General features: G+C 46.5%; 2 protein-coding genes across 3 annotated transcripts in view; one reads left to right on the top strand and one right to left on the bottom strand.

Moving 5' to 3' along the window:
* The window catches only part of MAN1C1 (mannosidase alpha class 1C member 1), a 131,952-nt gene that overhangs the window by 8,203 nt on the left and 102,877 nt on the right, over positions 1-20,872 (bottom strand). For both annotated transcript variants that reach the window (XM_083511957.1, XM_083511956.1), the window contains exons 4-8: positions 19,337-19,417; positions 14,231-14,325; positions 6,913-7,036; positions 3,221-3,314; positions 152-267 (exon numbers count right to left, since the gene is read on the bottom strand). In XM_083511957.1, coding sequence (XP_083368083.1) covers positions 152-267; positions 3,221-3,314; positions 6,913-7,036; positions 14,231-14,325; positions 19,337-19,417 — 510 coding nt within the window. The remainder of the gene's footprint in view (positions 1-151; positions 268-3,220; positions 3,315-6,912; positions 7,037-14,230; positions 14,326-19,336; positions 19,418-20,872) is intronic.
* Positions 1-20,872, top strand: part of LOC310710816 (membrane progestin receptor alpha-like) — a 197,989-nt gene that overhangs the window by 107,078 nt on the left and 70,039 nt on the right. The gene's annotated exons all lie outside the window — the stretch shown is intronic.

Genomic DNA, 20,872 nt, shown 5'->3' with positions numbered 1-20,872 from the left:
CCTAAGGCTGCCCAGTGACTCCACAGCAGAGGTGAGATTTGACTCTAAGCATCGCAGTGTTTAAAGTTCTTTGAGGCAGCTTGTGACCTACACACTGCTGCCTTCCAATTTGCTGTGACATTTTCTCAGCTGCAAAAGGAATTGAGATTACCTCTAGCGCATTGTCATACATGGTTTTGGCTTCGGCATCCTTCTTGTCCGACATCAGCCAAGATTTGATCAGATACTCATAAAAACTGTCCCCAAGGCCGCCGATGGAAACATGATCTGCAGCAGCAAGAAGAATAAAGCATTGCCTTGTGATTAGGGCTGCCATCCAATGAAAGAAAACTTGATTGGTTAATAGATTAACTTGAATATGATTGTTTGATTAAATCTGCACAGGGGTGTAAACAGTCACTCTGAAGACAGCATGCTTCCTTGCAGCATATGCTCTTTGAAGACATGCCCTCTATGTGTGTGTAGAATGCCTCTTCCAATGTAAGAATATCAGAGTCCCAATGGATCAGGCCAAAGGCCCACCTCGTCCAACATCCTGTTCTCACAGTGGCCAACCAGATGCCTGTGAGAGAAGCAGCAGAACCTGAGCACAACAGCCCTCTGCCCACTTGTGATTCCCAGCAAGTGATATCCAGAGGCATACTGCGCCTCCAGCTGCTTTGAGGTTTCTTTCCTTTAGTATGAAATAAATATACAAACAGTGGAGGTAATACAAAGCCATCATGGCTAGTAGCCACTGGTAGCATTATCCTCCATGAATTTGCCTAATACTCTTTTCAAGACTTCCAAGTTGATGGCCATTGCTGCTTTTGATGGGAGTGAATTCCATAGTGTTCATTTTAAAACAGTGTTTTCCTTTTGCTGGTCCCAGAGGATGATCCGAGCTACAGGAAAGCACCCTTCTTCTCCCATCCTCAACACATGTAGCTCCTGACACCTCCTGAACCTACCCCAGTCACCCACCCTATCAGAGTTCCTTCCTTCTTGCTTCTTTCCTCCTTATTTTCCCAGACTGTAGTTTCAAAACAACTGGAAGGGGAAGTATTTCATTCAAGAAAAATGCACTGATTTTTATTTTCAAAAAATCCCTGGTTGTATTGGCTTGGGTTATTCTTTAGTTATTGGATTTTCCACATTAGAGGGGAAAACCAGATTAATAAAAACACAGGGTGGCATTTTGATGCCGACGTGAACATGTTCATGCTGCGAGAAACATGGCTGCATAAGCAGAACCAATGCCACACAAACACACCCAAATCTCATTTGGAAATACCCAAAGTATTAACTGTCTCATAGCAGGGGAATTACACATGGTGCAAACACTTCCCTCCCAATGACTTCTGGGAAATTCTGCAACTTCTCCGGCTCCTTAGAATTTCACTTTCAAACATAAGCCTACAAACCTAAGGACTAGAATCTTGCTTTAAAAATTAAAATCAATAAAAAACCCCAGATACCCAGGAAGCTGAATTTTGCACCCCATACCACTCCCTCCAAAAGACAGCATACACTCAAGCCCTGCCTGTTGCTATGTACTTCCACCAGACATTCTGTTCTCCTTATAGGAGGGGCACAAACTGCAGGGGATGAGGAACATGCCATGGCTGCAAGCATCACAGCAGAAAAGCCCATCAATTGACAGAACAGCAAGTTCAGAACCTCCTGGCAGCTGGCGAGGCCGTCTAGATTTTGTAGTTGTGATTCTCTGCCTGGAGTGACATATTAGAGTCCTGTGGAGGTTTCTATAGCCGTAGCAGATTGACAAAGAGGGGTGGTGGACTGAGCAGAGAACCACGATGCCAGGTGTGGAAATGTGTGCAGAATACTGAATCGCACAGCTTTTCCAAGGCTACCTGCTCAGACTAAGCAGCTCTGCAACCTGCTAGCCTGAGGGAAATCTGCCTGGAAAACCGTTGGACAGATTTATAACTTTAGAGTACACTAGGGGGGATTTTATTTTTACATCTCAGCGCATAGATTCTTCAGGGTAGTCAAGGATGTGCAAATCACCCTTTTTTTCAAAAAAAAAGAACAGAATTTATTCCCACTGCTATATATATATTCTCCTAGATGTGAATACATGTATGGCGAGCCTCTCCATCAATGAGTATTAATGGTTTCCACTTGAAATGCAGGTTAGTATGTGGTGGCTTCTTGCATGTTTTCAAGCTTACTGGAAATACCAAATCCCGTTCTGAAGATTCTCTACAGTTTTTCATTGGTTTCAAGCACAGTCAAGCCTGGCACTGTTATCAGTGTCCTTTCCATTCTTAAAATAGGTGGGGGTTTTCTGGTAGCTCAGACAGCAACAGAAGGACTAGTGACACATGTGCTGCTTGTGACCTTCCCTGTTTGACCACAGTGCAAAACACGATGCTGGACTAGAGGAGTCTTTGGTCTGATCCATCAGGGACCTCCTCATACTTTATCCTAAATCTACTGCTTATCAATTTTATTTGATGCCCCAGAGTTCTCTTATTGTAAGAAAGGGGCAAGGAATTATCCACAGCATATATACTTTATAAACCTCTAACCTGCCCCTCATATTAGTACCCCCCTCCCCCGGTCTGGTCCTTCCTGCCCCTTGCAATGTTTTAGCTTAGGGAAGTGCTTTTGGCCTCTGACAATCACAGGGGAGAACAGAGTCCTAGAATCCTGAATCCCTTCAACTCTCTTTATAGCAGGTCTGGGAGAACTGTGGTCCTTGAGGCACTGGTGACCTACAACTCCCATAATCCCCTGACTTCTGGCCACGCCAATAGGATTTGGAGTCCACCATCACGTGGATGGCCAGAGATTTCCCATCCCTGTTTGATATGAGTCTTTCAGCCTATGCTTGCAACTGCAGCAGGTGGCTACTGAAGAAAGAGAAGATCCCAAGGGTTAATACGGTTGGTGCGTTGTGGAGGTCACTTGTCCAAGGCTGCACATCCCGCCTCTTAGTCTAGTTCGCCTTGTGTGGTCTTGGATGTTAAGAGATACTTGGCAGGGATCAGGGCTCTGGGCGTGAGTGATGACTCTCTTGCATCTGTTCAGGAGAATTGCTTTGACTGAAGCACCCTGCATAATGAGCTCCTTGATTAGCATCAGCGAGGATTTTAATTTGGCGGCTAATGTTTCCTTGGCTTGATGCTCTTGCCCTAGTGAGAGGCCCTAGAAAGTCTGCCACACATCAGCAAGCATTTCTCTGGCTCAGCCGAGGGACTCTTGAAATACTCACGCTGCACCCAGTTCCCGGTTACTGGACTGAGGAAATTAGGGTAAAGTCCCTGTGGCTTCTCAATTCTGTTCAGGACTTTGCGGATGTTCATCACCTACAAGCAAAAAAGAAAGCAGAAGAGATAAGCTCCTTTCTTTTTTCCAATTCACAGGTGGGGTTTTTTAAAACAACAACAACCCATAAAACAAACTACCTAACCAACCAAACTGCCAAGCAGCACCAGTTTCAATCAGTTCTGTGCACGCCTTGTTGTCCTTTGGGAAAGCAAACACTGTCCTTCATTTCCAAATCTGTGGTCTTCAAGAGAAGACCTTCCTATAGGAACACAAGATAAGGTATCAGGGCATGCTCTGAAAAGTCTGAAGGCATGTCATGAAGCTTCCTATGTGGGCTGGGGCCTGATCAGTCCTTTGATGGGAGGCTACCTTATATTCAGTCAGACCACTAGTACAGACTGGTACATTTACTAAGGAAGTGATGTGATTTGGTGAGTGTTATGTCAACCTCCCTCCACAAGGGCACTCATGCTTGGGAAAGGGCTCCCCTTCTTGTGTCTCAGGCCTTGCAGTGGGTTACTCCTAAAGAATATAAACCTAGTGTTGTCAGATAAGGTCAAAGTCATCTCCCCAGCTTGCTGCTTCTAACAGTAATCAGCCAAATGCCTCTGGCAGATTCAAGAGTATCTTGTCTGTCCCCAGTATCAGGCATTTTGAGGAATACTGTCCTGGAAGTACATGTCCTGGGACATGTGGCTACAATTGACACTGCTTACCAGAAAATCTCTCCCATTCACTTTCCTACCGTTGCTTCGGATTCACCAGGGGCCAAAGGCACCAGGCTGAGAACTGAAGGCCTGTCCCAAGCAAGAAAGAATGAAGAAATAGATGCAGCTTCCTATAAGTTTCCTGATAAGGAAAAATCAAATCTGTTGCCGAGCAACTGCAGCCTGTGGCCTAGCAACTACCCATGCATTCCTTCCTGTTTTCCCTTAGCCAACAGAGCTTTGGCTGGCTGGGACATCTCTTGTCTCAGGTAGTTGGAAAAGCCAAGCCAATGGCGTCTGGTGGGCCAAACAGCAGCCGGATCTGGCTTGAAGGCTGCCAATAACTGGTTCTATGGTACACAAAGAGCAATGGCCAAGGGTGCTGGCATTTCACCTCAATAAATATTCCTGATAATTCAAAATTTAATAGCTGTTTGGCAGTGAGAAATTCAGGCAGGTGTGTGAGTCCCACTACTTTCAATGTGGACGGTTTTTACAGGAGGCGTTTCTGGCCGCCTATGTCCCTCATATTTTATAAAATCTAGCTAAAGTGGTCCTACGCAGACACAATACTTAATCATAGTTTCTTTTAATCTTCCATAGTTGTGGTAAATCCCATCACTTAACTGTGATGGAGGACTGGTTTACAAACTAGAAAGTGAAACCAGAGTTTAAAACTGAGTTTGCAAACTATGGGTTGCACTGTTCTCTGTTTTAAATATTATACCTACTCTGAACTAACCATGGTTAAGGCAGCTTCCCCTGCATTCCAGCCCAGGGTTAAGCAACAAACAGGGGTTAGCAATAACTAGGATTGATTATGAAGTCTGCCCCAGGCGCTTTTAACTAGCCAAAAAAGTTGGTTCCAGCCACACAATCACAACTGTTATCCTGTTAACCACCCTGAGACCTGCAGGTATAGGGCAGAATATACATTTAATAAACAACAACATCATACTGGTGCAGCCGAAGAACCTGGCACGTTAATGATGTGTCCATAACAAACAGGGACAGGCAGTGCCCTATTAAAGGGCCCAGGCTGCCTTGGCTGTGCGCTAATGAGCTGATCAGCTTTTCAGAAGCCCATTTCCCTCTAGATGGCTGTCTGCAACTGGTTCCTCCTGTGCGCTTTTGTTTTCTCACGCAGCTTTAGCTTTAATCTACTGCATGTTCAGAGCAGGCAAATCCATTAAACAAGCCAGTTCTCACACTTATTGATTGGCTGGGCTTAATAGCACAATGGAGATTCAGTCGGCCTCTTGGAAAAGCATTAAGAACCTCACCCCCTCTCCCAAACCCAGAGCTCTCCCCCTACACCATGGGATGTCTTATGAACAAGACATATCTCTAGGATAATCATAGAGTTGGAAGGGACACTGACGATACTCTAGTCCACCCCCTGCAATGCAGGAATATGCAGCTGTACCATACAGGAATCGAACCTGCAACCTTGGAGTTATCAGCACCACACTCTAACCAACTGAGCTATCCAGGTTTAAAGCTGAGTTTGCAAACCATGGGTTGCACTGTCCTGTTTTAAATATTACACCTACACTGAACACACCATGGCTAAGGCAGTGGCCCTTACTCTCTCACCAGGGTGTTTCTACTCTTCCTTTCCAATTTTGCCTTTCCCACCCTACTAGGCTTCCTTTCTCTGATCTTCTTCTCGGCTCATGCCATTTCTCATTCACTCCGTCCTTCAGTGAACTTCATCACTCTTATGCAATAGGCCCTGCTCTGTTCAGGCCTTATCTTCTCCATTCCAATTCCGTGGCTTCCCTGTTTCACATTCATCTCCTGCTACTCTTGTGTCTCTTGCTTCTCTGCTGCCCCAGCCCTTTTGCATCTTGCCTTCCTATTATCCATTCTGGGAACGGGCTGATTGTTCGCAAGGTGTCTTGCTGAAACAGCAGGGAGAACTTATCAGAGCGGTTTCTCCCAGGGTGGAACTCTGGGCTGATCTATTCCTGCTGGACACGAGGGGTGCAGTGTCCACAAATTGGAGCAGTTTGTCTCCTTCAGAGTGAGCTATTCCAAGGATGCTGAGCTGGAAGGAAGCAAGGGAGGAAAGGAAGGTTCCCAGCAGCACATCTAGTTCTTCGTTCTCTCTCACACAATGAACAAGAGCACGGAATAAAACCTTGAGGTAAAAAACCAACACTAATACAATTATTGTCTGAAAGAAGCTCCAGAGGAGCTCCTTGAGCTGCTGAAGGAGGAAATTGCATAATCACAAAATATAGTGTGCCCTTAGAGGGGGGCATAAACCTGTCTTAGTATTAACACATCTCTCTCATCAACAGATACTTTGGCAGGCCTAAGAAGTTGCGGCGGGGGCAGTACAGTACTTGGGCTTAAGCACGCACCCCTCCTTTGGACATGGCCAACAGCAACACAGCTGCTTTCAGAAAGAACCATAAAAGAATCAGGATTTTTTCTTTTAAAAACTCTGCTTTCCCAAACTGGGTCTTCTAAGGGCTTCTCAGACTTTCCATCCACAGTGTCCTCATTACGTCGGTCAGGACAGCACATTCAGGAGTGCCTTATTTTACTGACAGACAGTCAAAAAGGTGCCCCAGTACAATTGCTAGAATTAGCCAAGACGCTTAACCCTGATGACTCCCTGCGTCTTGGCTCTGGGGCTGGAGGGAGAGTGCTGACAGTAACTGCTCCTGGAGTTCCATCCAGCTCATCAGAGACTGACTGACGCAGCCTGGTGGGCAGAGCCAGGCAGCTGCAGGCTTGAGTCTGAGTCACCAAAGAGGCAATGGGCAGGTTTGTGTAGCAGCAAGAGGTTCCTGCTCCTCAGGAGCTCCTCAGCCAGATGGAGTATAAATGAATTATTATCATCACCATTATCATCACAAGCTACAATTACATCTAGGGAGGAGGAACGTACCCGTGAATGTGTAAGGAATGTACTTGCCTTTTCAGTATAAACAGGATTTCCGGACAGCTCCGAGAGGTGCACAAATTCTAAGTGGAGGCTGCCAAATTCTGCTAAAATGCTGCTTCCTGCGGATGCCCATCCCCAGCTCCAGCTCATCCCACTGCAGGGGGCAGAAAAGAAAGCATTAAATTGCTAAGCACAGAAAGCAGACTCCCAGAGCCAGCCCCGCTGCAAAGCTGGTACAGTCTATTCACTGCAAGGTCTATCTGTAGGTCAGTGGCTTTCAAACAGTGTTACTGGTAATGTTAGGATTCCTCAGAGGTTTAACGGTGTCTCTCAAAGAAAAGGGTCGGTGGCCCCCATCACTACCAATCCTCCACTTCTACAGTGCCCCCCGAGTGTGTTCAATGTGTTCTGAAGTGCACTACCCAGAGAACAGCCTTGCCGCACAGCAGAGACGGGGAATCTGCTGCTCTGCTACAACTCCCATCAACCTCAGCCAGCATGGCCCATGCCCAGATGTGATGGGAGTTGTAGTCTAGCAACATCTGGAGGGCCACAGCCCTCCCTTACAGCCTTCATCAGGCCTGAGTCACTGACTGTTTGTCCCAGAACCATCTGCAAGGACTGACAAGTGTGCAGGAGTTTCTCAGCAGGCAAATCCACCGAGAAAGGGCCACAGCTCAACCGCAGAGAACATGCTTTGCATGCTAAAGACCCCAAGCTCATCTCCAGTTAAAAAGACCCCCCCCCCAGGTAGCAGGTGATGGGGAAATGCCTCTGTCTAAGCTCCTAAGGAACCACTGCCAGTCAGAGTAAACAATAAAGGTCAACATGGTCACTGCCAGAAGGAAGCTTCCAATGTACGTGGAACAGATGTGGAAAGGACTCCTTGCAGCTGTTCGAAAACCGTGAACCTAGATGTAGGGGTGGAATACCTCAGGCCCAGGCACCATAGGCAGCCCTCCAGACCCCTCTCTCTGGGCCTCTGCAGTCTCCCAGGCTACACATCCTCCCCAATCACACTCCCATTGGCCTTGCTTTTCCCGCTCCTCAAAGTCTATTTGCCTGGCTGGAATGTGTCTTTGTGAACTCAGAAAATGACTCTTGCTTGCCTGGAGGGCAGATAGAGAGGAGTGGGTAAATGTGAAGAAACTAGGCTGCTGTACAGAATGCAATTTGCACATTAGTTACACTTCCCACTTTGCCTTGAATGCCACCCACCAATGGCAAGTGGCCCTCGGCAGGTTGAACAGAAGGGAATGCGGCCCCCAGGACACACCCTGGACATAGATCATGACTTATCAGATGTGGCTGGTTACATCCCTTTTCTTGTTCCATACAAGTAAACTGAAAGCACTGGAGCGTGCCCTTCAGTGTCTGAGATGGAGCAAATGCAACGATTATTATTTTTTAAATCAAGTCTTTTCACCTTATCCCAGAAGTTCTGCTTTTCTTAAATAGGCTTTTAATCATTTTTCACCTTCAAACAACTATACTATGGTTATCTTTCCCTGATCTTTTTGCTGCTCAATTAAAATTTATATGTTTGTGGCTTCTTGGTTATTGCCATTAATTTGTATTGTGGATTTTACTGCTGCCTTTCATCAGATCAAGATGTGGGATATTAAGCCATAACCATAGTATATAAAATAAAACACACTCAGCCCACTAGAGAGAAATAATATTGGTGGGCTGTTTTTGCAGGCAGCAAAAACAGGACGTTCTCATAAGAAAATAAGAGCCTGCTAATCTAGTCTAGCATGCTGCTGGGCAATGGCTGGTTTAGTTCAGCATACCGCTCTCACAGTGGCCAACCAGATACCAGGACCTGTGCATAACAGCACTCTCCCTACTTGTGATTCCCAGGAACTGCCATGCAGAAGATCCAGCGGTGGAGGCAAAACATAGCCATCATGGCTACTAGCCACTGATTATTAATTAGTCTAATGCTCTTTTAAAGCCATTCAAGTTGGTGGCCATCACTACTTCGTCGGAGAGCAAATTCCAGAGTTTAACTACGGGCTGCTTGAAGAAGTACTTTCTTTTGGGTTTATCCAGACTTACCTTTCCTCTGCGCTTTGCAGATGTGGTCTGAGCACCCTGAATCAGAGCAAGTGGCAATCCATGGACAATACAAATAGCCTGAATAGATGCAGTTTTAAAGAGCGGGTTTTCGCAGGAAAATTTATGGAGCAAAAAAAGAAAAAAGCAGTGCTCGGACATGGCGTTTTAAAGCACAGACTTTTGCCTGGAAAAAGCAGGGGGAAAGGTAAGTGTGGATAAGCCCTATGTCTGCTCTGAATCTCCCAATCATTAGATGTCCCTAAATTCCACTCTTGAGAGAGGGAGAAAACTTGTTCTCCATCCATTTTCCCCACACCATTCTTAATTTTACACACCTCTATCACACCTTCCTCTTACTTGCACATTCTCTAAACTAAAAAGCCCCAAATGTTAAAGCCTTTCTTCATAAAGGAGTTTCTCCATTCCTTTGATTATTTTGGCTCTCGAGGCTCAAAGGCAGGCTTTTGCAAACTGCTCCCCGCCCCCAATATTTTAGAATGCAACCCAGCATTTTGGGAGTTGGATAAGACTGTACTAGTGAGTGAGTTCTCGGACAAGGTTAGCAAGCTGTATTTGGCCTGAATGTCACAGGCTGTGCAAGCCTGAGAACAGTGTACATTTCCCCACATTCACGCAGAGTGCAAACAACACCATTGGCAGCACTGGTCATAGGTGACTGGGATAATCCAGAGAACAAAACCCAAAGCCTGGAGCAACAAAAGTGCTGCTTCTGGTCTTAAACCAAAAATGACTCATGCAGCCCCAGCCCTTGAGAACACTGTAGAGAGCCACTACAGTGTTAAGAACTTGCTCACCAAAGGCAGAAACTTTCTCGCTTATCTGCTTCAATCTCATAACACAACATTCTTGATTACAGTCTTTCTCTTCCTTTTTAATCATCTCTGCCTCCTGCACTGCGACCCATATCTTTCAGGGTTTGATCTGAAAATAGCCTCTGCAGCTGCTGGCTTGGGAGAGTTTCAGTAGTTTTCATTTCAGGAGAGATGCAGGCCTGATTTTGCAATCTCTTGAATAGCATGATCATGGGTGGCAGATTGCTGCGCAATGCTCCCTTCTCTTGGTTTTGTTTGTTTTTTTAATTAAAAAAAGGAGGAGTTAATATTGCTCCAACTGGGGGGAGACAGCAGATGGCGCTGAAAGGCTTGTGCAGCAGGCACTAGGATCGCTGGTTCAAGGTTTTATAGACAAATGCTCTCTTGGCGAGATGTCAACTGCGGACAGGTCCACACCATACATTGAAAGCATACGCAACTCACATTTAAAGCACATAACCTGCCCCCCAATCCTGGGAACTGCAGTTCCCCCCTCACACAGCTACAATTACCAGCACTCTTAACCAACTACAGTTCCCAGGATTCTCTGGGAAAAGTCATGTGCTTTAAATGTGCATCGAGTGTGCTTTAAATGTACAGCGTGGATCTGTCTTGTGTTTAGATAATAGGATGGGTGTGTGGCAAGATATTTTCCATGGACAGTTACACCTCCAACAGAAATTGAACCCAAACTACCTTCAAAAGGCACTGTGAAATTAGACAGATTCACAAAGGATGGGTCTTTCAACAACTATTAGCTGAAGGAGACATCTATGTTCAGAGGCAGCTATCTCTGAATACCAGTTGCTGGGAGGGGAAAAAATGGGGAAGATCTGTTGCTTTCATCCTCTGCGCATGGGCTTCTCAGGAATCCCATTGGCCTGCTTGTGGGCTCCCCATGGAGGCACCTGGTTGGCCACTGTGAGAACAGGATGCTGGACTTAGGTAGGCCTTTGGCCTGATCCAGCAGGCTCTTCTTATGTCCTTATGTGTGTGTGCAGTCTCATGACTGCAAGCTTGAGGGCAAGGCCTGCATCTTTTAATTTTGCTTTATGTACGCTGCCTAGTTACTATACATACTTGAGAAAAATAAAAATTCATTAAACACACAAACGTTGGGTTCAACATTTTTGTTATTTTTTAAGCATTTCGGATGGTGGTTGCCTAGCAATTCATCCTCTGTACCGCTGTCACTAAAGCAAGTTTAATAGGGTCAAGTTATAAGAAACTTGTTGGGTCATAAATCCAGGTCTGTTTGCCTCTAGCAATAGGCATAAGATACGTGCCAGAGGCTGCAATAATGTTAAACTCACATACCTGGAAATAAGCCCCCCTGAACTCAGTGGGACTTTACTTCTCCACAGACACAAGTTACAGAAAATTGCTTCAAGTTGCAAAAAACTGAAAGGGGGTTTGGAGAGAGGACAGAAAACCTGTATGGCCTTTTGCTTCTTCTTGCTTAACAGGGGGAGGGTCTGTGCAGATTTCTTCTTTCCGTCCCAGTCAGACGTCTTTGATAATCGTCACCACCATGCCCTTTTCTCTCACCCCTTTGGGATTATGTTCTCACAGAGGGACATTCAGCTCCCCTGCCCCCTCCATACCCTCCAATCGCAGCACACTGCTCTTTCAGAGTCTGTAAAGCCTCAAGAAACCTCCAAACATTTTCATTTGTTCAGTGTTAGCCAAGGTTGCCGGTGAGACGTCTGGAGGATTCTAGACCAGCAGTATCATTTTCTCAAGTGCCACACATTTGGCATTTGGGGCAAAAAGCCTAGCTGGTGGTATCGAGTTTAGTGGGAAGGGACAGAGGGGAAGCACAGCTCTGGGACTTTCTTCAGAGCAGAAGCATCAATGCCATGTACTGGAGTGACAGGGCAATTGACAGGCCCTCGTTGCTCTAGCAAGGCTTACAAATGTGTTTGTGACAAATTAGCATGGAGAAAGTTAGAAAATGGGGAAAAATAACCAAGCAAAGGCAAGGTAATTCTTTTTCTTTGATGCGGGTTCCTCTTTCACACTAGCAATTTAAATCACAACACTTCATTGCAGGATTGTTTGCGTTTCTAATCAAAAGCTAAAGGTTACATTACAGCTGCCTGAATAACTTTTGTGAAAGCCTAGTGTTGAACCTGTGCAGTCGTAAGTAAGCAGCACTGAGTTCAACAAAGTTTACTTCCTGGAATTTATGCACAGGATTGCTGTCATCGCTAATCCTAATATACTGGGCATTCTGTTATGTAGTGCTGTATTTGTGCTGGTATACACAGACAAAGAGCAGCACCACATAGCATAAGATCCTATCTATCTATCTATCTATCTATCTATCTATCTATTTATTTATTTATGTATGTGTGTGGGAGATGAACTTCTGCACTTCAAAATTCACCTCAATGCTGATTCAGCCAGATTAAAAAGAAATAGAAAAAAACAGACAGGATTTTATGAGAACAGCATCCTGAACCAGACTGTAACCCATTGTAGTACAGGTACAATGTGAGAAAAAAACCACAACCACATCCTGTACAAAGTTAGGCCACTGGGTTCATCTGCAACTCCTTCTTGGCTACAGCTCTCCAAAGCCTCTGAACCTTTCCCAGACCTGACACCTGAGAGCTTTTCAATAGGTTCGACTAGTTTCACAAGGTGAAGAAAATCTTGGCATGGCTAGAGGTGTTTGTGTGGCTGGAGAATTATAGAAAGAACTTACGACTTGAAGGACTGGAGTAAAATTATGATAAAAGTGTGCAAAGGCCTTGATGTAAGATGATGCCTTCTGCCAGACAAAAAATAGAGGAGCTGTGGCTAACTCCGCCTCCCCCCCTGCAAGCAATCCAGGAATATGAGATGGTTTGTGCCACTGAATCAGTTATTTCTTCTGATCTGCCTCTCTTCTTATTCCCCCTCTCCTCCCAATCATTAGATCACATTTTCAAAAAGTTGTTTCTGTCTGCCACCATGAGAGACAGAAACTGACTTTGAAAGTGGAGACTCTCAGATTGGGTTGTCCCTAAGCCTCAAGGCACCTTTCGCATATACTGTGCATAAATTTACCGCTAATATTTACCATGCTGCATTTTTTACATATAAAAAATAAAGAGGCAGGGTAACAAAGAAAGAAAAATCCAGCTTTTCTTGAAATGTTCCATCAGCAGTCCCAAAATAGCCAATGCCCTTTGGCAGCTGTGCTCAGAGCAGCTGGCCATTGTGATGCAGTTCTTGTGGGGAGGGAGGAGCGGGGCACATGATCCCAGCAGCTGTTGGTCTTTTGACCAGAGGCTGTGCCCTGGCTGTACCCTTGTCCGTGGGGTTCAGGCTCCATCCTTCCAAAAGCCTAGGCATCACTATGCAGCACCGGAGTAGCAGGACGCTGCCCACTCTTCGTTTTAGAAAATGCCATCCCCCACACCCAGGCATAGTTCCTCTCCCTGTCTTAGGGTGAAACTCCCAGTCAGCTGCTGTATGTGGGTGCAAGGGAATGAGGAAGCCTCCTTAAGCAAGCCAGACTCTATCTGAGGGTGGGCATGCTGGCCAGGGCAGGGTGGGGAGTGAGCTCTACCTGAAAGCTATTTCATTGGATCATAAGAATCGTGGAGTTGGAAGGGACCATGAGGGTCATCTAGTCCAACCCCTTGAAATGCAGGAATCTTTCACCCAGCATGGGGCTTGAACCCACAACCCTGGGATTGCTCTACTAACTGAGCTATCCACTGTGAGGGAGCTGCAGGGATGGCAGCAATGCTTTGAAAGCGAGATCTGGTGTGGAGAAAGTGGAGAGGGAGGGTTTTCTTTCCTCTACCCAGCCCCAGGACATAAAAAGATGGAACTGAGAGGAGGTATGTCTCATGCGCATACAATCAAAGATTTGAAGTAGCAAATGCTTCAGTTTAGGCCAGTTCAGGTTTGCCTAGGGCACGGGTATAGAACTTTTTTCCCAGCCTGAGGGCCACATTCCTTTCTGGGCAACCTTCCAGGGGCCACATGCCAATGGTATGTGGGGCTAGAGGCAGCAGTGGGCACAGCAAATAATGTAAATATTGCCTTTGTACAGCAGGCTAGTTTCTGCAAACACATTCCTCTCTCTATCCTCCACATAGAAGAGCAAAGACATATTCCAGCCAGACAAAAACACTTGGGGTGCAAAGCAGGGCCAGTGAGGGGGTGTGACCAGGGAGTGGAGGCATGGCCCAGTTAGCATGCCCAGTGATCAAGGACAATGGGAGACGTAGCCCAAAACATCTGGGCCATGCCTCTGCTCCCTGGCCAGGCAACATGTTGGCACTAGGGGAAGCCTACCACCATCATGCTCTGCTTGTGAGCTTCCCAGAGGTACCTGGCCGCTGGAAACGGGATGCTGGACTTTTAGCCTACCCTCTAGCTGGGCTTGCCTGCTCTCGTACCAGATGCAACATCTGAATTTATTGAAGACAACAGATGAACAATATGTGCCTTGCCTGCCCAGGTTTATGACTCCCCGTGGGATGCCCGTAGGTGTGTTAAAGGCTGGCAGAAGTTTCTCTCCAAGTTCTAGGGCTTTGCTTTTGAAGACCTGTTTGAAAGAGAGAGAAAGAGAAGAAAGACATCGTGAGAAAGCAGATAAGGAAAATAAGAACTGTGCAGGAATGCAAATTGTGTTGTGTTTCCAAATAGAAATCTCCATATGTTTAGTTTGTAAGAGGCACTTCACAGAGGCAGGCTGGGGTTTCAATCCACACAGACTTTATTTTTTCTGCCAGGATCAAATGCAATGTGTTTGTGTGCATTGGCCACAGGGGCTATCTCCGCCCCCCCCCCCTGCAAACGTAATGAACTATTTGAACCATCAGCTGGGGCATCAGGTTGGGGATGGCAGCTTCACACCAACCCCAAATCCCTCCAAAGCAAACCAGGACACAAATGAATTCATGATCCGAAACAGCAGCCGTAATGCAAAGGGAGATGAAGTGACTGCACCTGAACCAGTCACCTGTGAATGACTCGAGGAGGTGAGAAAAGATTCACCCTGGAAATTGATCTTCTACAGCTGGAGACAGGCATCATTTTTGCAGAGCATTTAGGATGATAGGAAAGAGGCACTGTTGTCTGTAAGGTGCACACTCAGCCCACTACAAACCCCAGTAAGCCTGCAAAGCTCTCTTTGACCAGATGCAATAGCATACAAAAGAAACGGGTATAAACACCACCAATAAGGATGCCTCTTTCATACCACCTTCAGCAGCCTTTAAACCTGTTGCCGGTCTGCAGCCTAAGCAAGCCAGGAGTTGCCAATTTAGGATACTAAGCAATAACGTATGAAATGATCCACTTTGGACATTTTTAGCAAGAACGGCTTTGGCCAAGAATGTGTGGTGGACATTCAAATAAACAACAAGGGGTCGGGAGAGCTGTGAGCTCAGCTCGTCTGCAGTCTTGGGACTCAGCACAAGTACGGTAATTCATTTGCAATAAGATGCCTACTCACTATCAGACTCCGCATTTGCATTCTCCCCATTTCTCCCCCCCCCATCATCCATGTAATTTACAGGCAAGCCCTGTGTTATCTGAGGAAATGGAAAATGAAGAGGATTATGTGAATGCGTCCTTACATCTGGCATGAAAAACGTGGCATCTCCTCGTGTGGCACAGCTCATCTCTCCCCCCTCCTCCCCACAAGCCACTGCTCCTTTAACCAGCTGAGTAAAGACTAACCAGTAAGTCAAAGGTTTCAGCTTCAAATCCTGCCACCTGATCTACTGCCAACTCACTCGGAGAAGCTGGCTTATGGCTTCTCTCCACATATTCTTATGCTAATGCCTTGGCAGGCGTGCCTTCACTCTACTTTGAAAAGTGTAATCATTGTTTTTTGTTTTTTGGCTGGAAGGGTGGGTGGAGCAGGATGGGCATTGCATGACTGAGATGTTCACGCCAAGGGACAAAAATGATTTCAGGAAACAGAAACCACAAGGGGTCTGAAACTTGAAGCACAACCACAACAGCTCCTAATGTAGTGTCAATATACCTGCATCACACAGCCTTTTTGCTCACAGTTCATTACTACACAATGAAACCAGGATCTAGAACTTCAAGTCCACAGTTAATGTCTTCCTCATTCCTTTTTTTCACACAGCCTTTTTTCTCACAGTTCATTACTACACAATGAACACTAGGATCTAGAACTTCAAGTCCACAGTCTTCCTCATTCCTTTTTTTAACGGTTTACTGTCTGTTCTAGTTCATTTCCAAGGTTCTTTTTTAAAAAAACTTGGCAAATTAAGTTTCCCCAATCTGGGCCTGCCAATTCTTTTGAGGAACAATTACTACCAGTGCTCAATAGACTAGTCATGACAACAGGGAGCCTATTAAGTTGCTTAGGGGATCGTGCACAAGCTTTTTCCTTCAAGCCCCCCTAAGTGAGTCCAAGCTGCAGCGGATGGTTCTAAGACAGCAGGAAATCCTCTGGAGGATATAGTCCACACTGTTTCCCTATATATTTGGGGGCCTTTCATTTAGATGGCAAAGATCAGGTCCAGATGGAGAGAAGAGGTGGAAAGAAAAATGACCTGGATGTGCCTAAGCCAGGCATGTCACAGAATTTCATCAGAAATGAAAGAGAGAGTGGAAACTGCCACAAATGACATTCTTGCAAGAGCTAGGGCAGCCTTCGTCAACCAGGCGTCAAGGGGGGTTGCAGTTGAAAACATTAAGGAGACATCAGGTTGGCAAAGGCTGAGCTACTAAAATAAACAGCTCCACAGCTCAAAACACACTAGGATTATTATTATTTTTTTTAAGTAGCAAAATGCTAAAACCTTTGCACACAACTCCTTCCATTTTTGGCCCTGGATTGGTTTAACTCTCTTGCTCAGATATGCAAAGCCACCAGCTGGTTCTGTGGACAGGGAGCTTGCCGAATGCTCCAGCCTCTGCCTTGGGCATTTTGCGCAATCCCTCCATGCCCACCGTCAGAAATATATGATGCGAACAGCCTCTGCTTGTACTTGGGAGCAGCGGGAAAACAAGGAGAAAGCGTACTGCAGTGGAATTTTATCGCTCAGCAAAATTCATTTTGGCAAGGGAGATTAATCTTTGTTGAGGCTGGAGGCTGCATCACCTTTGGAAAGCAGATGGCATTCACTCAAAAGGGAAGAAACATCTTTGGAGGGACACACCATAGGCTGCAGGGGTATCACTAAGGCCCTCTCTTCCCCCTGCTCTAGGTTCATACCTTGCCCATTCAAAGCCTGTCAGTTAAAAGCAAACTTCCTCTCCAACCCAGATCTGGGACTCTGGGTCATCAGGGATGGCCCAGTTCCTCAGGGCTTGAATAGGCAGCATGACTCCCTCCAGATCTGTATGCAAATACATATTTTCAAGGTGTGAAGATTAAGGTTTGGGGCAGGGAACCAGGAAAGGAGAGGTAGCATCATTCGTTCTGTTTCTGTAGAATAGGGTGAGCTGTAGCTTAGTGGTAGAGCACCAGCCTTGCATGAAGAAGTCCCAGGTTCAATCCCCAGCATCTCCAGGTAGGGATGGGGGAGAACACTGTCTGGAATCCTGGAGAGGTGCTGCCAGTCAGTGTAGACACTGCTGAGCCAGATGGACCAGTGGCCCGACTCAGTATAAGGCACCTTCCTATATTCCTGTGCTAGCAATATGGAGGGACACCAAAGCCCTACCTCCTGATCCTTGGAAATCTCACAGACAGAGGAGTCCCTCTCTGGCTTATGCCGCATCACCAGGTGTTGCTCACACACTTGCAAGACTACATTTGCAGTTGTACGGGCCAGAACCCCTCTCAAATGAAAGCTGGAATTTTCAAGGTACCAAAATCCTGTCCTCGGCAGTGAATTATTGTGCCTTTCCCGTCCTTGCATAGCATCAGTCGGGGGGGGGGGGTCTGTGTGCTTTTTGCAAGTACAAGGACTGAAATCAACAAGCAAGCTAGGATTTCTAACCAGCCCTCTCAAATCCAAGGCCACAGCTCCATGTGCTAAGATGCTGGTTTTCAAAAGGGAGAATGAGAAAATCAGTCATGAGGATAAGTTGCCTCAAAGACAGCTTATTTATAGCGTGCCTTTCCCACCAAAGATACTGTAATGAGTATGGGTTGCTCGTGCGTAAGTTGCCGCCTCTCCTGGCTATGTTGCCTGGTTAAACCTTTCTGTCTGGATAGCCCTTCACTTCGTGGCTGCCTCAGTCGCTAGCAGAATCCGTCAGTGGGCGTTTCTTAAACCTTTTCCAACATAAAAGCTGTTTGACGCCAAGTCACCTCCTACTCTCCCTGCGCGGAAGTCTTCTGCGCAGGGAGGGCGTGGGTAGCGGAGGACCCGTGCTCTCCCCACTGGTGTCCGGTGAAGAGTCCTGGAGCCCTCTCGCCGATTCCCCCATCTGCCCCCCTTTATCCCTGGTGTTGCGCTGATTTGCTTCCCCATCTGTTGAGCTGCCTCTCTCCCTGCTGGGCCCTTCTCCAGCATCATTTGAGAGCCTTCCCTCCGCCTCTAGCTCCGATGTCAGTTCCCTGACAGATACCCAAGGCAGCTTCTTTGTCATTGCCACCCTCTCCCTCTTCAGTGCACAGAGGACTAGCATATGGATGGTAGAGTCCCTGCATAAGATTCTGCGATGCACGCTAACGCATGACACCAGTTTGCATGAAGCAATAAGCTCAAACACACACAGCATGCTGTACGAAGGGAGAAGGTTTCCATCCCCCCCCAAATTTTCTGTTTTTTAAATAGCTTGCTAAGACAGCGAGTAGCCGCTGTTTCCATGCCGGCTGTAGAAGAGGGTGGGTTCTCTTCCACTGCAGCTGGCATAGGAATGAACCCTCTTAGCAGACTAGTCTTTTGTTTTTCTGTAAGTTGGTAACTTTCATTGGCTTATTATTTACAAGACTGCTCTATCTTCTGACTAAAAGTTCTGAAGGTAAGTATTTACTCATCTGATAAATGAAAACCCTAAAGGGACTTTCCGTCTTTGGACTGAGTTTTGGTGGTGGTTACAAAACATTGGGGGGGGGCTTGCAGTTGGCGGGGCTTCCGCAGAATGGTGCAGGATGCCTTGAAAGGCAGAAAACAGAGCTGAGGGCCTTGTCAAGCTGCCTTGACACTCATGGCTGCTTTTGCGGCGATATAGCGGAAAACAGACGCCACTAAAAATGACACTTACCCCACTGCAGCATTTAACGTGACCCCGAGGGACCTATGAAAGTTCTTCTCTCGAACATCAGGAAATTAACAAGTTCTGAACGCAAGGCCAAGATCACGGCAAACAGCATTTCAGCGGGGACCAATGTACCAAACCAAAGAGCTATTTAGGAAAAATTGTCCACGGGAGAAAATATCTATACAGATGAGCCAGGCAAAGTAATTATGCAAGACTTAATTAACAGCCATCATCAGCATTCCAATATTTATAAAGGAGTCAGATTTTTAGCTTGCTGAGACACAGGGGACTGCTTCGAAGGGTTTGGTGGTTAGGGTTCTCTGGGGGCAATTGTGTGTGTTGGGTGGGTGTTGGTGGGTGGGTGTACGAATACAGCTCTCTCATACGCTCCATGTATGAAACGATGCAGAACAAACCTCTTCTCCAGTTAGGTAATATGCAGCCAGAAGCCCTCCGACGTAGCGGATGTTCACTTCAAACAAGGAAGCTTCACCATTCTGTGGAGAACAATGTGGGAAGGTTTCAGGTTATATGCTAACCGGACAGTAAGACTGTAAGACTGACCAGTGGCACAAAGTAAGCAAAAACACATTCCTCAGGATGGAACTTGAAGCTGATACAGAGCGTGAGGCTGCTGGCCAAAACAGAAGCCCTGAGTTTCCTTGCAACTTCTCCTCCAGTAAATCTCACTGCATGACATCATAGCACTGAGTGTGTCGCTGCCCACTTCCATTAGCTGCTTAAAGGGGTGGGTGGGGGGACATAATGGTGCCTAGCAGTGAGATGCTAGCATGGGGGAAGGGGAGATGGAAATGCAGGGCCTTTGCCAGCAGTGCTATATCTAGCAGTGCTCTTAGAGAAGAAGTCACACATGGCTGCAGCACACACTGAAGAGGTGCTGAAGTGAGCCTTGGACCTGCTCACCCTCATCCACATTATGCTTCGAATGAAAACTGGGGCCTGGGCAGGTCGGTTCCCAAGCAGGATCCCACTTACACAATCCACAGGTTGGCAAAACGGGGGTGGAGGGGCTTTCCATGTGAGGGTTTTTCCCCAGACAGGCCTCTGATCACATTTAAGAGGCTACGTGAAGTGGGAGAGAATATGCACATCCACAGTCTGCCCCATGCCATAAACCGCTCCTGTGTGAAACTGACACGCCAGGGCCATGTGTGAACTGCCACATATCATGTAGCACAGTGGCGGTGAACCTTTGTCCCTCCGGGTGCTGCTGAACTAAAACTCCCATCAACCCAGGCCACTAGCCATGCTTGCTGGGGCTGATGAAAGTTGTAGTTCATCAATAGCTGGAGGGCACCATGTTGGCTATCCCTGAGGGGTTCTTAAAAAGATGAAAAACAATGAAGTCACATGAGGAAAGTACAGGTGACTCTCAATTTACAGTGGGGTTACGTTCTGCGGATTGCCAAAGTCATTTTTCCCAGATGCCCACTCCCTTTTTAATTTTCTTTTCTTTTGGCCAAGTGTGTAAAGCTGAATGTGTGCATGTTAAAGAAATGTAAGTTATGAACTACCTATATACTAACCCTAGAGTTACCTGCTTACTAGCCCTGCTGTGAACTTTACTCAGTGGACGAGGCCTTCCCACATGCAAAGGAAAGGGTGGGGCTTCCAAAATGGTGCTCTCCAGATGTTGCCGATGGGCCAATGGCCAGGGATGATGGGAGCTGTTGTTCAGCAACCTCCAGGGGTCAAAGGGTCCCTACATCCAATACAGCCATTTTAAAAAGTGAAAGAGCTTTACATGTCTTCCCTAACTTATGTAAATTCATAGGTGGGGGACTGGGCCAGCAGTGCCAGCAACTGAGTGTTTGAATGTTACAAGAAGGGTGTTGGCAGGAGAAGACAGGAAACATGATTGCTGAACGCTTCCTGTTCCCTCTGCTTTGTGTCTCGTTTGAAGAAGTCGCATATCCATTTCGTTCAAATAA

The sequence above is a fragment of the Podarcis liolepis genome (genome assembly GCF_965112155.1).
Source record: "Podarcis liolepis genome assembly, chromosome: 7".
Taxonomy (NCBI): domain Eukaryota; kingdom Metazoa; phylum Chordata; class Lepidosauria; order Squamata; family Lacertidae; genus Podarcis; species Podarcis liolepis.
This window is presented reverse-complemented; position numbering and strand designations above follow the sequence as displayed.